The sequence below is a fragment of the Leucoraja erinacea genome, chromosome 1, assembly GCF_028641065.1.
Source record: "Leucoraja erinacea ecotype New England chromosome 1, Leri_hhj_1, whole genome shotgun sequence".
In the NCBI taxonomy this organism is placed as follows: domain Eukaryota; kingdom Metazoa; phylum Chordata; class Chondrichthyes; order Rajiformes; family Rajidae; genus Leucoraja; species Leucoraja erinaceus.
The window spans coordinates 17,907,663-17,924,874 of NC_073377.1; the positions used below are offsets into that span (position 1 = coordinate 17,907,663).

The window sequence follows — 17,212 nt, forward strand, 5'->3', positions numbered from 1 at the left end:
ATTCATTCCAAATTTGAGAACTTAAATACTGGCAATGTAGTTGAATACAAAAGACACGTCAAAAATGTATTTATGCACACCAACATTCTGAACCGGTGATCAATAATAAGAATCCATGCTAATAATTTCATCCCCATACAAAAAAGATCCCAATACAGGATCGTGTTCTTTAATTATGTGATTAAAAAAGTCAGTACACATCAATAATTCAACCTAATTTTCATAACTTGCCTTTTTTCTCAACTTTTCCCAGTTCTCCAGTGGAGCTCATCTAGCTTAGTCAGTTTATTGAAATATTGTGAAAAATTTTAGACTATTCATTGAAATATTATTTGGGCTAAATTCACAATGTATTGCTATTTATCACCTGGTTGAAATTTCCCACTTGTTAGGATACTGGCACTGCAGCACTTGAGGGAATGTTGCACCATCAGAAGTAGTGTTCCACGTGAGTTATCACAGTGCCCTCCATAATGTTTGGGACAAAGACCCATCATTTATTTGTTTGCCTCTGTACTCCACAATTTGACATGTGTAATAGAAAAAAATCACATGTGGTTAAAGTGGACATTGTCAGAATGTAATAAAGGCCATTTTTATACATTTTGGTTTCACCATGTAAAATTACAGCAGTGTTTATATATAGTCCCCCCCATTTCAGGGCACCATAATGTTTGGGACACATCAATGTCATGTAAATGAAAGTAGTCATGTTTAGTATTTTGTTGCAAATCCTTTCCATGCAATGACTGCTTGAAGTCTGCGATTCATGGACATCATCAGTTGCTGGGTGTCTTCTCTGGTGATGCTTTGCCAGGCCTGTATTGCATTCATCTTTAGCGTATACTTGTTTTGGGGGCTAGTCCCCTTCAGTTTTCTCTTCAGCATATAAAAGGCATGTTCAATTGGGTTCAGATCGGGTGATTGACTTGGCCACTCAAGAATTGACCATTTTCTAGCTTTGAAAAACTCCTTTGTTGCTTTGGCAGTATGTTTGGGATCATTGTCTTGCTGTAGAATGAATCACCGGCCAATGAGTTTTGAGGCATTTGTTTGAACTTGAACAGATAGGATGTGTCTATGCAGTTCAGAATTCATTATGCTACTACCATCAGCAGTTGTATCATCAATGAAGATAAGTGAGCCAGTACATTTAACAGCCATACATGCCCAGGCCATAACACCCCCACCACCGTGTTTCACAGATGAGGTGGTATGCTTTGGATCTTGGGCAGTTCCTTCTCTCCTCCATACTTTGCTCTTGCCAACACTCTGATTTAAGTTAATCGTCGTCTCATCTGTCCACAGGACCTTTTTCCAGAACTGTGGTTGCTCTTTTAAGTATTTCTAGGCAAACTGTAACCTGGCCATCCTATTTATGCGGTGAACCTGCAGTTTGCATCTTGCAGTATAGCCTTTGTATTTCTGTTCATTTGCATCTTGCACTGTAGCCTCTGTATTTCTGTTAATTTGTCAATGACCACTGCGGGCAGTGGTCATTGACAAATCCACACCTGACTCCTGAAGAGTGTTTCGGATCTGTAGGACAGGTGTTTGGGAATTTTCCTTTAATATAGAGAGAATTCTTCTGTCATCAGCTGTGGAGGTCTTCCTTGGCCTGCCAGTCCCTTTGCGATTAGTAAGCTCACCAGTGCTCTCTTTCTTCTTATTGATGTTCCAAACAGTTGATTTTGGTAAGCCTTGGGTTTGGCTGATGTCTCTAAAAGTTTTATTCTTGTTTCTCAGTCTCATAATGGCTTTGACTTTCATTGGCATACGCTTTTTATTGCACAGCAATAACGGTTTCCAAAAGTGATGGAAAGACTGGAGGAAAGACTAGGTGCTGCGAGCTCTCTTATACCTGCATTAAGGAGGCATTTAAACACACCTGAGCAATTACAAACACCTGTGAAGCCATGTGTTCCAAACATTATGGTGCCCTGAAATGGAGGGACTATGTATAAACACAGCTGTAATTTCTACATGGTGAAACCAAAATGTATAAAAATACCCTTTTTATAAAATCTGCCATGTGCACTTTAACCACATGTGATTTTTTTCTATTACAAATCTCAAACTGTGGAGTGCAGCGGCAAATAAACAAATGATGGGTCTTTGTCCCAAATATTATGGAGGGCACTGTAAATGATGAGCCTCCTGTTTAGTCTGATGTATGCAAATAATAATATCCCACAATGTAAAACAATACTTTTAACACAACATTTTAGGGAACATTCTGGACATATTATATAATAAGTGCTTCAAACTGCAAGTCTATATTCTTCCAAAAAATAGGTCAAAAAATGCTTCTTTGTGGATACTTAATCAATTGCACAGAATCAGCTACAGAATGCTGAATAGATAATTTGCATAGACTGGGTTCAGAAAGCTAAGGATCATTTCTCAGTAGTTATGTATTATGCTCAGGAATGAACAGTTGGATTTTTCAATCCATTTTAGAAGCTTCTATGTTTTTAAATAAACCATTTGCTTCAGAGGAGGAGGAAAATGGGACATTTACGAGGCTTTTAGATAGGCACATGGATGTGTATATAAACAGGGAAAGAAGAGATATGAATCATGTGGAGGAGATCAGTATAACTTGACATAATGTTCGTCATAGACATAGTGGGCCAAAGCGTCTGTTCCTGTGCTGAACTGTTCTATGTTCTATGATGCCATTTGGCGGGGAAAGCGGATTGATTTGCTACCACATGATGTCGGATCCGGAAAGAACGTTTGGGATCAGTAATATAATGGAAGAAAAATGTTCCTCTTCTGGCGTAGTTAACTTATTTACTTTAAAAGTATGAAATAAAGTTAACTCCAGAGACGTCAATAGCCTTAACGGCACTATCAATTTATATATCAAAAATAGACTGCTGACTTACTCTTGACATTCAGCCGAGATTTTTAATTCATTGGTTCTATTGAGGAAGACCTTAACAAGAGCTTGTAAGTTCCCTGTACAAGGATTGTTCTCAACTGAAAGAAATACACAAAACCTCAGAGCTATTTAATATCAGGAACATGCAAAACAAGTATTAATATGAAATGTTTTAAAAGCAATATTGAAAAAGCATTTTCAAAGACAGATATAAGCTTATTACAAAATGTACGTATTTACACTAAAAATATATATATATTAATGGAGAAAATTAAAATTGGATGTTCCTCAGTTTAAACAATTTTATTCCTCTGTAAAATTACATAATATTATAGATTAGAGTTTTACAATTAACAACTCTCCAATACTTTACCCAGATAGCTACTTTTTCTGTGTAAAAATATACAAAATGTATAGGTGTTTATCTATGGGAGGAAATAACATCAAATCTTTATCTTAACTAATTATCAGAACCACTGAAATGTTGTTTCCACCACCTATCTATCTCCAGAGGAACATTTTACAAATCTACTCTACTGCAGCTGAAATCATTTAACTCAGTAGAAAATTTCTACTGATTTTGGTTGCTTTTTGATAATTAAATCTCCAAGAATCAAAAACACACTGTTAAATTGATTTATTGTAAAAATGTGTGACTTCAAGGATACATATGGTTTTCAAAGTCAAATAATGTGATATGATTTCAGGCAATAACATACGTACTGAGTAATTTGGAGATGGGAAGTGTTGCCTCTTCCAAGAGACGAGTATCGGCACTGCAAAAGAAACACAGATCCATTATATTAAAACACCAATTTCAGCATTGGATGATTTTTTTAATTATTACATATCGAGTTCAAATCTATATTTTTATTGGCACAGATAATTTGTAAATGAACATTTCAAACAGAAATCCATAGCTAAATATTTATAATTACAGAGCCCTCTCCAACTGTTAGCAGATTACATTTTTTTTAACAATCCAGAAAAGGCATTTAGTTTTGTCATTATTCAGGATTGTCTGCTGTCTCAAACTTTACTACAATATTTTATATCACATACCACAACACAAAATTATTTTGGGTCATATTTTAACCATGAATAAACATTGGAGTGGATTTGGGCTACATTATGTATTGTGTCATTGATTGCTGTTAAACTAAATCAGGTGGTTTCAAAAGTCATTGGCTATTTCTAATTCAGCATTTGAAAAATATATTTCAACTATATCTTTATATTCTAAGCAAGTGCAATTTACAACATTTTCTAGCATGCAATCTGAACATCAGTACGATTTTCATCACATCATCAAATGAGGTTCCAAATATTTTTTTTTTTAGCAAATTGGAAACTAAATTATCAAAAGAAATCATAATATATATTTTCTATGCATGAACTAAAAATCTTCCTCGAATAACTAATTAGTATGGAAACCTAACCGTGTATTTGCATAAGTAGAAAATTACAATGAAAATATTGTTTATAAACATTTCCCTGTAATGATGTGATCGATGAGCTCAAGAAAGCTTCTGGTCCTTGAATTCCACTGCCACCTTATAACATAAAATATCAAATGACCTGAGTATTTTTACTAGGTTAAATATTTCAAAAGTGTGTATTTCTGTTATGATTAGCGTACAATTAGACAATGCCGGTGATCTAGCACCTTTAAATGAAGATTATCTATATTACTAAAACTCTTCTCTTGTTTGTGTGTATGTATGTGTCATCTGGGCACAATCTGGTTAATTCCAATTTGCTTCCAAACGCTAGGCCACAACCTTTCCATTTTCCCCTGAAGGCGATAAACATCTTCCTGTCGCATTTCCACCTATATTTCTGAACTTTTTGATCCTTCAAATTTTAAAAACAGCCCAAACGCACCCATTTTGAGAAAAAAAAATCTGACTAACGTCACAATGCACTTACAAGGCAGGACGGGAGGAAGGGGCACTCCAGCGCTCGCGGTGAACGAGGAGAGGCAAAGGCTGCGGGCCGCCCGGTGCCTCGTGAGGAGGCTGCTGCCGCGGCCTGAGCCTGGCGACTGGGCCTGAGCTGGGACCGAGCCTGGAGCTGGAGTGAGGACCGAGCCCGGGGCTTGGGATGGGGCCGTGACCGAGGTCAAGAAAGAAGCCACCGGTGAAACCAAGGACGAGCCTGCGTCCAGGGTCAGGGATGTTGAAGTCAGAACCTGCACTGCAGCCCAGGAGGCGGCCGAACTGACGGTTGGAGCTGCCGCTGGAACCAAGAACGAGCCTGGGTCTACAGCCAGGGCCGGGTAAAGTACGAGAACCAGGCAGGGTTCCAGACCCTGGCGCTGCTCTACGACCTGAGTAGGTCCTGGGGCAGGGAAATTTTTCTTCTTCTTTTTTTCTCATACAAAATGCTTTTAATCAAAACAAACAAAAATACAAAGTAGTAACACAATCAACGAATGCCTATATTGGCATTTTACAAACAAAGCTATCAAATTAAAATATTGACATTTTTATCAACAATACATTCGACCTCCTGCGGTGACCAGCGTTCACGGAAGACCTCCAGTTCCCCGCGTGTTCTCTCTCCAGGGACACGCGGGCACGGAAGTAACCCCGGAAAAGGGGCCGGCAGCCGACTGCTGTGCGGCCGTCGACTGCCCGCTGCCTGGACCCGCGAATGGCCATCTTGGCCAGGTCCAGGAGCAGACCAACAGGGAGACCCAGGAGCAGACCGACAGGGAGGCTGGGCCAGGGAATGGGAGTGAGAGGAGGAGGATGAGGGAAATGAAGAGGAGGGAGATGGGGTAGGGTGGGTCTCTAACCCCCTCCCTCTCAGGCTCTCTCCCTCTTTACCGCCTCCCCCTCCCTCTACCCCCCCTCTCTACCCGCTGCCCCTCTCTCTCTACCCCCCTCCCCTACCTCTGTACCCCCACCCTCTCTGCTGCCCCTCCCCCTCTGCCAACCCTCCCTCTCTACCCCCCCCCCCCCCCCCCCCCTCCCTCTCTAAGGAGTGGTGAGTATTGGGACCTAGGGGTGAGTGGTGGAATATTGCATTCAGGGACCAACCCTCCCTGTGATGCCGCCACCCCACCCACCGGTCCCACTTGGTCTAGTATATTTTAAAATCAACTGAAATATTTTAAAATAATTATTTGCAGTTTACATCAACGAAGTCCATTAAATCCTTCGTTGAATCTATTTTGCTTCCTATTAAACATTTCATTTCTACTTTTTTAAATTTTAATTCATTTTAAAACTCTAAAGATTCTAGACATTCCTGAAACTGCAGTGCACGAATAGGTGAGCTATTTTCCATTTCTGGCAAATAGCAGGAAATACAATCAAGTAAAACTATGCAACCCATTTAGTAACTCTATGCTTCCGATTCTTGATTTCCCAGTGCATACTTTGGCATGTGCTAGGGTGGCAGGAACATGGAATTTAGCCATAAATGCTGGATAGCGGGAACACAGGCAAGAAATTTTGATTTTAGGAAAGATATAATGGGAGCCCAAGAGCAGTTAAAAAATCAATAGCAGCTTGGAAAATTCTTGGAATGGGAAGAATGGCATACAATGTACATACAACTGAATTCTCAAGCCACCAATAATGCCAGCAAATCCATATCCCTCTAAAGTCTTCTCCACCTCACTTCATTATCTATCGAACCTTACCAACTGGCACCCTCAGAATCTTTCTCTGCCATGCACACAGCATTCTCTCTCTCTATCTCTATCTCCAGTTATCCCAGGATACCAAGATCCATCCTACAATCAAAAAATGATTTGCATTTATATAGTGCCTTTCATACACCTCTTAAAATACCCGAAAATACTGGTTGGTCAATGAAGTATTTATGCCGACTGGTATAATTTACGACATGCAGCATCTATTTAACTTTTGGCAAGTTCCCATTAACAGCAATGTTATACCACTAGATAATCTGCTTCAAAAATGGATGGATATGAGGCAGGATGCATAGGAACAGGTGCTAAACATTTGAACTCGTCCTCCCATTCACATACTGACCTTCCAGTGCTGGGCATTCATTGCAGCGTAAGACCACACAGACAGCACCTCATATTCTCCTTGGGTAGTTAATTTTGGTATCATCTGCAAACTTACTAACCAACCCATTTTCATCTTGGTCATTTCTGTACATCACAAGCAAGTGGTCTCACACTGATCCCTGTGGAACACCACAAGTCATCAATCTCCAGGCAAGATAACATCATTCCACCCTTCCCCTCTGTCTTCAACGCTTAACCCAGTTCCGAATGCAAACTACTAAATAACTGTGGATTCCATGAATTGCCCTAAAAAAAGTTATGCTGAACTGTCCCTGATTAGCTCATTCTCATAGTCATACTGCGCGGAAATAGGCCCTTCGGCCCAACTTGCCTACACCGACCAACATGTCCTGTCTACAATAGTCCCACCTGCCTGCGTTTGGCCCATATCCCTCTAAACCTTTCTAAATGTACAATGTACCTGTTTCAATGTTTCTTAAACGTTGCAATAAGCGAATTCGGTGTTCCGACTGCGCATGCCCAGGTCAAACGTCACTATGCATATAAATTGCTGGAAAGCAGTGGAGCTGTGTACATACACCTTCATTCCTTCATTCCTTCCATTTTTTCCAGCTTTGATTCTTCTAGGTGGAAAACACTGCTTTCAAACCATGAAATAGTTGTATTTATTGGTCCTTTGTTAAAAGCTAAGATTATTTCATCGTTTTTATTGCTTTATGCTTTGCTGAGTGAGCGAGATCGGGCCCGGGTCTGTGAGCGCTGTTGAGTTGCTGCTGGGCCATCCCCGTCCCCTCCTGGGTGTCCTGTCCCTGTCCGGGGGCAGCCGGAGGTGTCGGGCCGGGCTTGCAACCGGCGTGGGGAGGCTGAGTTGCTGCAGTGCTTTGTGTGCATGGGTGGTGCTCGGTTTTCGCCGGCGCCGGGTGGGTTGGCTGGCGGTCCCCGGTCCGTTGGTGAGCGGGGTTGGGCTGGAGTTGGCACTTCTTCTCCGAGGTGGCTGTGGGCTTGTAGCCATTGGTGTCATCGGTCCGGGGCTGTCGGTTGGCCCGGCTGGAATTGAGCTTCTTCTTCGCTCAGGCTGTGGGCTGGGGCCACTGGTGTTGTCGGCCCAGGTCTGTCGGTTGGCCTGGCAGGGTTTGGCTGAAGAATTCCATTGCCTTGAAATTAGCAGAATAGTGAAATTCGACTCGGAAACTATCATCGTTGTGTTCCAGTATAGAATACATTAATTTTCCCTTTATGTGACCACAAGGCACCCCTGTTCCTCAGATTAAATATATTTTTACACATAAATTATGAATAGAGATAAGAATTTATACACAGTTTCTTCAGCCAGTGCTTCATTCACTCTTTCTTTATGGTGAATGACCTTTGACAAATCCCATGATTCCTTGTGTTTTTCGGAATACCAAACTCGCTTATAGTACCTGCCTGAACTACCTCTTCCAGCAGTTCATTCCATACAGCCACCACGTTAATCTTTCCCCTGTTACCTTAAACTTATGTCCACTGATCCTCAATTCCCCTACTCTGAACAAGACTCTGTGCATCTATCTAATCTATTCCTCTCATGATTTTGTACATTCTTTTCCAAAAATACGAGTAATTCTTATCCCTAAGAATCCTCTCCTTCCCAGCTGCTGATGTGAGGCTCACGGACCTATAATTTCCTAGATTACCCTTACTCGCTATTGCTATTCTTGCTGTTGAGGGAGTGCAGCGTAGGTTCAGATTAATTCCCGGGATAGCGGGACTGACATATGATGAAAGAATGGATCGACTGGGCTTATATCCACTGGAATTTAGACGGATTAGAGGGGATCTTGCAGAAACATATATAAAATTATTAATGGATTGGACAGGCTAGATGCAGGAAAAAATGTTCCCCATGTTGGGGGAGTCCAGAACCAGAGGTCACAGTTTAAGAATAAGGGGTAGACCATATAGGACTGAGATAAGGAAAAACGTTTTCACCCAGAGAGTTGTGAATCTGTGGATTTCTCTGCCACAGACAGCAGTGGAGGCCAATTCACTGGATGTATTCAAGAGAGAGTTGGATATAGCTCTCAGTGCTAACGGAATCAAGGGATATGGGAAGAAAGCAGGAATGCACCTATTTTCTAAGTTTCTACTTCCTATTTTAAACAAAAGAACAACATTGGCCACTCCCCGGACCTCCAAGATCTTGCCTCAATGATCAGCAACTTACTTTTTAATTAAAGAAACAGAAAAATGCTGGTCTAAACATGAGATCAACAACTTTTAGTCAGACCCACGGTCTGCATTTCCCTAATCAACAGATGCTACCAATGGCTCTGCCGAAACGATCAAAATCTCCTGGAGACACTATTCAAGATGGCGCTGGAGCACAGCTATTCTTTGCAAGCTAGACCCAGAATAGATATATTATCGTCTACTGTATCTTTAGTTTCTGGTCCCATTGCAACTGTTTTGTTCTCCCCCATAATTCTTCATTTAGTCATATGTGCCTTCCACTCATCTTTCTTTAATTTTTCCTAGCTCAGCGCCTCATGATTTAACAGTTTTGTATAATTTCCAGTTCTTTAACAGTTTTCTCTCAATCAGAAACTTTACTATGCTTTCTTTCCATAGTTCCAGCCCAACCTGTTGACAGCTTACAAGCAATAAACATCATTTAACCATGGAGGCATAGCCACCAAGCCTGATCCTGTACTTACTGAATGAATCAAAAATGCACATTTATATACGCTAGGAAAAGTCAACAAATTAATATCCCGATTAATTTTTCATTCTCAAACTCTCACCCGGAAGCCGAGTGCAACTTTTTAGCAACCTTTCCACCATATATCAGCTATGTCAGCACAGACTTGGTACTATAACTAAACATCCTGATCTAAGTGGTTCAACTGCACACGAGGCAGAAAACTTGTGAGCATGTTAAATAGTTATTTAATTCCCCAAGTTAAATTATAGTGTGAAAACTGTATAACATAATCAATTAATTCACAAGGATAAATTCAGTTATGCCATTGATTAATATACCATGGAGAGTGAATATTATATATACTGAAATAACCACATATCCTGTGTTGGACTAAATCACCTATGCCTAAACAAAATATCAAAGACGGCTGTTGTCCAATGTTTCAAAAGTAGCTCTATATATAATATAATTATAAGTTGTCAGAGCATTAAGGAGTAACCTAATCTTGCAGTTCAGCTGGCAAACTGCTTGAGTTCTAGTCTCGCAGTTTGTAATGTTATCTCTATTCCTTGATTAGATTACAATCCCCTCCCTGACAACCATCTAATATTTATTTGCAGTTTACTTAGCCACCAATTTTTTGCTATTCATGGTTCACAAGTGTACCCAATCTCAAAATGCAGCATATCGCCTCAGATAAAATCATTAATGTTTGATTGACTAGAATTATTCATAGAAACTCAATACATTGTTTGGTTAACATTTCATAAAGAAGATTAGAGAAGACTGCAATGATCAGCTTGTGCTAAAATTCAAAAAATAATTATTCCAATAAGCATTTTGAAATAAAACAAGTTTTTAAGGAAAGTTCCATAAGTTCATTAAAATTTATAGAAACTGCTCCTCCAACAAAAGTGCTTTGATAATTGGAGACACAAGTGCTTGCTGGAATATGAAGCAACGCACAATGTGCTGGAGGAACCGAGACATAAGTGATTGGTGGACTAAGGAGGGGTAAAGGATGATGGACATATGGTAATAATAATAATAATAAATTTTATTTATGGGCGCCTTTCAAGAGTCTCAAGGACACCTTACAAAAATTTAGCAAGTAGAGGAAAAATCCAATCCAATCCAACTTTATTTGTTAAGCACTTTAAGACAACCAATGTTGAACAAAGTGCTGTACAGTGGAATAAACAAGACATCATAAACAGGCAACATAACAGAACATAACATAACAGCTCACATAACATGTAAGCGGAAAAACATGTAAGCGGAATGAAATAAATAGTAGATACATGACTAGTACACAAATTAAAGACAGAATTCAATTCAAAACACAATACGAGGCAATTCAAGCACAGATGAAAAGGGAGGGTACTAGGTAGGTGAGGGGAGAGGTGGAGTTGGAAGAAAGAGGCACCTGGCAAAGGGATGGAGGCAGAAAGAAAAAATAATGTAAACAGAGAGAGACATGCAAGAGGAGGCGCAGAGAAGGTGGAGACGGATGGTGGAAAGTAATAATGGGAACACAAGATGTCAGATTCCAGCACTGTTGGTCTTTTTTGTTCCCACTTATCACCTTCCAGCAGCTGCTTCCACCATCACCTTCCCCTCTCCTGGCATGACTCCATCTTCCACCATTGTATTTAGTTAAGTTTAGTTTAGAGATACAACATGGAAACAGGCCTTTTGGCACACCGACTCCACACTGACCAGCGATCCCCGCACACTAAAGGGCCTGTCCCACTTAGGCTATTATTTAGGCGACTACAGGCGACTAGGCTGTCGCCACATGGTCTCTGGGGTGTCGCCTGTATGGTCATGAGTAGTCTCCTCACTCGTCTAAAGAATGGTAGCGTCTTTCTGGTCGCCGCTGGATTTTCAACATGTTGAAAAATTATAGGCGACAGTCGGTGAAAGTGGATTGACGCCAATGAGCGTAGCTTGACTTTTTTTTTCACACAGAGAGTGGTGAATCTCTGGAACTCTCTGCCGCAGAGGGTAGTCGAGGCCAGTTCATTGGCTATATTTAAGAGGGAGTTAGATGTGGCCCTTGTGGCTAAAGGGATCAGAGGGTATGGAGAGATGGCAGGTACGGGATACTGAGTTGGATGATCAGCCATGATCATATTGAATGGCGGTGCAGGCTCGAAGGGCCGAATGTCCTACTCCTGCACCTAATTTCTATGTTTCTATGTTGACTTGTGCTGTCGTAGGTTGTCGCCAGGTGACGTGGGTTGTCGCCAGGTGACGTAGATTGTCACCGGTGCTGACAGGTGCATTCCATTGGCAACCACCTACGTCAACGTACGTCAACCGGCGACAGGTAACGGCGACTGAATTGTCTTCAATTATCGCCGACTGGGTCGTAGCTTGTCGCGGGTGGACGTAGGTTGACTTCGGTTGTCGCCTGTGTGGTCGTAGGTTGTCGTAGGTGAACATCCTAATGGGTCGCCGGTTGTCGGTAGCTTGCCGTAGCTTGACGCTGACTAGGTGGTAGGTTGCTGTAGCTTGTCGTAGACATTGTCGCAGGGGGGTCCAATCGCCATTTTTTTTGGTGACCTGCTACAACTATGACAGTCGCCGGCAGTCACCTAAAAATGTGCCTAAGTGGGACAGACCCTTAACACTACCCTACACCATCTAGGGACAATTTACATTTATACCAAGCCAATTAGCCTACAAACCTGTATGACTACAAGCCTCCACATCTTTCCTGTATTGGGGCAACCAGTAATGCACACATCTGGCCTAACCAAAATCTAATAAAGCTGCATCATGACTTCATGCTCTTATACTCAATGCTCAGACCAATGAAGTTAAACATACGATCTTAACTACTTATATTGCCATTTTCAGGGAGCTATGCTTGCATCCCAAAATCCCTCTGTCCACCTCTTGCCATTAAATGTATATAATCTATGACATATATAGTGCTATCTCTATTTCTAGCACTTGACGATGCCCTAAAGCTCTTGCAATTCATGTCCATGTAAACACTGTTAGTTATGGCTATAGAAATAGTTCAAAAGAATGGTATAAAACTCTTTGTTTCATAAAATTCTGTACTTTGTTGAGCCTACGTTCCACGAATCTAACAGGACAATGAGAAGTTCAGCAATTTCTCCAAAAAAATAATGTTACCAAATGAGCAAACATTGCATCATTAACATAAAAAATGATTGATAGTATTCATATGGATGAGAAGTAAAATAGAATGTACAGTGCATTCAGAAAGTATTCAGACCCCTTCACTCTTTCCACATTTTGTAAAGTTACAGCCTTATTCTAAAATGGATTAAATTCTTTTTTTTTTATCAGCAATCTACACACAATACCCCATAATAAAAAAGCGAAAACAGGTGTTTAGAAATTCTTGTAATGTAATTAAAAAGAAATAACTGAAATATCACATTTACATAAGTATTTTTGATATGACACTCAAAATTGTGCTTCGGTGCATCCTGTTTCCATTGATTTTCCTTGTGATGTTTCGATAACTTGATTGGAGTCCACCAATGGTAAATTAAATTGATTGCTCATGTCAGAGCAAAAACCAAGCCATGATGACAAAGGAATTGTCCATAGACCTCCAAGACAGGTTTGGGTCGAGACACAGATCTGGGGAACGGTATAAAACAATTTCTGCAGCATTGCAGGTCCCGAAGAGCACAGTGGCTTCCATCATTCTTAAATGGAAGAACTTTGAAACCACCAGGACTCTTCATAGAGCTGGCACCCCCGGCCAAACTGAGCAACCGGCGGAAAAGGGCCTTGGTCAGGGAGGTGACCAAGAACCCGATGGTCACTCTGACAGAGCTCCAGAATTCCTCCATGGAGATGGGAGAGACTTCCAGAAGGACAACTATATCTACAGTACTCCACCAATCAGGCCTTTATGGTAGAGTGGCCAGACAGAAGCCACTCCTCAGTAAAAGGCACATGACAGCCCGCTTGGAGTTTGCCAAAAGGCACCTAAACAAGAATCTCTGGTCTGATGAAACCAAGATTGAACTCTTTGGCCAGAATGCCAAGTGTCACATTCGGAGGAAACCAGGTACTGCGCATCACGTGGCCAATACCATACCTACGGTGAAACATGGTGATGGCAGCATCATGCTGTGGGGATAAGAAATTACCCAAATACAGGTGTGCCAAGCTTGTAGCGTCATACCCAAGAGGACAAGGCTATAATCGCTGCCAAAGGTGCCTCAACAGAGTAAGGGGTCTGAATACTTATGCAAATGTGATATTTCAGTTATTTATTTTTAATTTCTTTGCAAACATTACTAAACACCTGTTTTCACTTTTTTATTATGGGGTATTGTATATAGATTGATGATTAAAAAAAAAGAATGTAATCTATTTTAGAAGATTGAGAGGGGATCTTATAGAAACTTACAAAATTCTTAAGGGGTTGGACAGGCTAGATGCAGGAAGATTGTTCCCGATGTTGGGGAAGTCCAGGACAAGGGGTCACAGCTTAAGGATAAAGGGGAAATCCTTTAAAACCGAGATGAGAAGAACTTTTTTTCACGCAGAGAGTGGTGAATCTCTGGAACTCTCTGCCACAGAGGGTAGTTGAGGCCAGTTCATTGGCTATATTTAAGAGGGAGTTAGATGTGGCCCTTGTGGCTAAGGGGATCAGGGGGTATGGAGAGAAGGCAGGTACGGGATACTGAGTTGGATGATCAGCCATGATCATATTGAATGGCGGTGCAGGCTCGAAGGGCCGAATGGCCTACTCCTGCACCTAATTTCTATGTTTCTATGTTTCTAGAATAAGGCTGCAACATTACAAAATGTCGAAAAAGTGAAGGGGTCTGAATACTTTCTGAATGCACTGTAGATTTTTAACATTGTTCACCGGTGCAGATCTATGGTGGTGATTAACAGTCTGGTTGGAAAAACTTATTTGGTGGTGTTTTTTTAATTGGTGTGATTTAAGGTAGATACTCCAAAAATCATCAAAAGTAGCTGAAGAATTGGCATCTAAAGAGTGGGCCAGAAAGGCAGAATGGCCCTCATCTATGCTATGACATACTTATTTATTCATCATATGTCCTTGATATCTTTAATTAAAAAACACCTATTCAATAGACAATAGGTGCAGGAGTAGGCCATTTGGCCCTTCGAGCCAGCACCACCATTCAATGTGATATTCATCACGATTTTGAAAACTGCAACTGTCGCAGCTTTTTGGGACATGGAATTGGGGGGTAAGGAAAAGAGTTCCAAATTTTCATTAGATTTTCATACTCTTCCTCATTCTTAACTGTTTTAGGTATAATATTAACACTGTGTCCAATTATTATGTATTCTCCACAAGAGGTAATAATTTCTCTAGTTCAAATGCAAGAACACAAATCAAAATTAAGCAATCTGTATGCGAATTAAGAACACAGATCAGTACCGCACAGAAATAGGCCCTTCAGCTCACAATGTCTATGCTGATCCAGATGCCAATACCAACTCTTAATGAGCTGTCCCACTGTGGCGATCTAATTGGCGAGTTTAGAAGAGTTTGCCCTCGACTCATACTCGCAGCATGGTCGACACGAGGTCCTAGGAGGTCTTTGTAACTCTCCTTCATGCTCGAGAGTAGTCCCCGCGTACTCGAGGCTTCAGCTAGGTCGCGCGGTACTTTTCAACATGCTGAAAAATGCCCGCGAGTAAAAAAAGGTCACCATGGAAAAAAATCGATATTTTTTTTACTCGTAGATTTAGTCGAAGTAGTTCGTAATAGGTCGGCATGTTATTCGTGGGTAATCGAAGGTAGTCGAAGGTAGTCGTAGATAGTCTTCAACATAGTCGAAGGGAGGTCGAAGGAGATCGAAGGAGGTCATCTTCGCTCTCCACTATTTGGTGTCCAATTTTCCCGAAGCTAGTCAAAGCTAGTCTTCAACATAGTCGAAGGAGGTCAAAGGAGGTTTTCTACATAGTTGAAGGAGGTCTTCAACATGACACTTTTTCAAACATTCCTAAACTCTTCTAAACTCGCCAATAAGGTCACGGCAGTGGGACAGCCCCTTTACCTTCCTGCACATAATCCATGCCTCTCCATTACTTGCATGTTCATATGCCTATCCAAAAGTCTCTTAAGTGCCACTATTGTATCTGCCTCCACCATTACCCCAGGCAGCACGTTCCAGACAGTCACCACCCTGTGCAAACAAATTACCCTGTTCATCTGAGCATGGTTTAGTTCATCTTATTCCAACCTTCAGGCAGAAACTAAAATCTGCTAAACTTGGGGTCTAATTATACTAGACTAAGTGGGACCCGTTGGGTCCCAGCATCACACAAGAGGGCTGGTCATCCAATGCAATATTCCACCTCTCCACCAATTCTAATATTGGTGGCCAGTGGGGGGGGGGGGGGGGGGGGGGGCTTTCTGGAGCTCTAGTATGGGTGTTGTGGACTGAAGAGACTGGTTTCCAGAGGACTAGTATGCAATAAGGCCACCAAATTCAAGTGCAGTTTCTTACCACTTCTAGCAGGGTGCAAGGCCACTAAATTCAAGTGCAGTTTCATACCATTTGAAGTAGGGTGCAAAGCCATCTAAGACAGCGAGTCGTGACCTCTCCATCCTCCATCTTGCAGAGACTGAGCCACACCCACATTTCCGGGTTTTATAACCCCTCCCCCTCCACCGGAAAAGGTGTGGCTTTCATGGAGTGATTCACAGGAGAAAGATTCTCAACATTTTGTTTTAAACTAATAACACTTTTATTTTTCATTGATGGGAAGAATTCTCTGCACCTTCTCAGCGGAGGGGGGACTGAGTAAGATGGCCAAAAATCACAGCCGTAAGTGGTAGCGTTTTATCTAAAATTAATATACAGTGCAAACAGGAAGTAAGTGCATTTACAGTAGTGCCTTTCAACTTCAAGCCAATGCACCCAAGCCACCATTTGCAGTAAGTAGTGCATTTCAACTTCATGCCACCATTTGCAGTAAGTGGTGCCTTTCAACTTCAAGCCAATGCACCAAAATCACCATTTGCAGTAAGTAGTGCCTTTCAACTTCATGCCACCATTTGCAGTGCCTTGCCTTTCAACTTAATGCCAAAGCACCCAAGCTACAATTTGCAGTAAATAATGCCTTTCAACTTAAAGCCAAAGCACCCAAGCCACCATTTGCAGTAAATAGTGCCTTTCAACTTCAAGCCACAATTTGCAGTAAGTAGTGCCTTTCAACTTCAAGCCAATGCATCCAAGCCCCCATTTGCAGTAAGTAATGCATTTTAACTTCAAGCCATTGCACCCGCCACCATCTGCAGTAAGTAGTGCCTTTCAACTTCAAGTCAAAGCTCCCAAGCCACCATTTGCAGTGCCTTTCAACTTCAAGCCAAAGCTCCCATGCCACAATTAGCAGTAAGTAGTGCCTTTCAACTTCAAGCCAAAGCAACCAAGCCACCATTTGCAGTAATAGTGCCTATCAACTTCAAACCAAAGCTCCCGCCACCATTTGTAGTTAGTGCTTTCAACTTCAAGCCAAAGCACCCAAGCCACCATTTGCTGTAAGTAGTGCCTTTCAACTTCAAGCCACACCCAAGCCATCATTTGCAGGAAGTAATGCCTTTCAACTTCAAGCCAATGCACCCACCCCCCCATTTGCAGTAAGT

The 17,212-nt window shown here is 41.4% G+C and overlaps 1 protein-coding gene across 1 annotated transcript in view; it reads right to left on the reverse strand.

The window, feature by feature from the left end:
• dym (dymeclin) overlaps window positions 1-17,212 on the reverse strand; it is a 304,411-nt gene that overhangs the window by 253,476 nt on the left and 33,723 nt on the right. Inside the window, 2 exon segments of the mRNA XM_055659199.1 lie at window positions 2,892-2,985; window positions 3,611-3,663. Of these exon segments, the coding sequence (XP_055515174.1) occupies window positions 2,892-2,985; window positions 3,611-3,663 (147 nt within the window).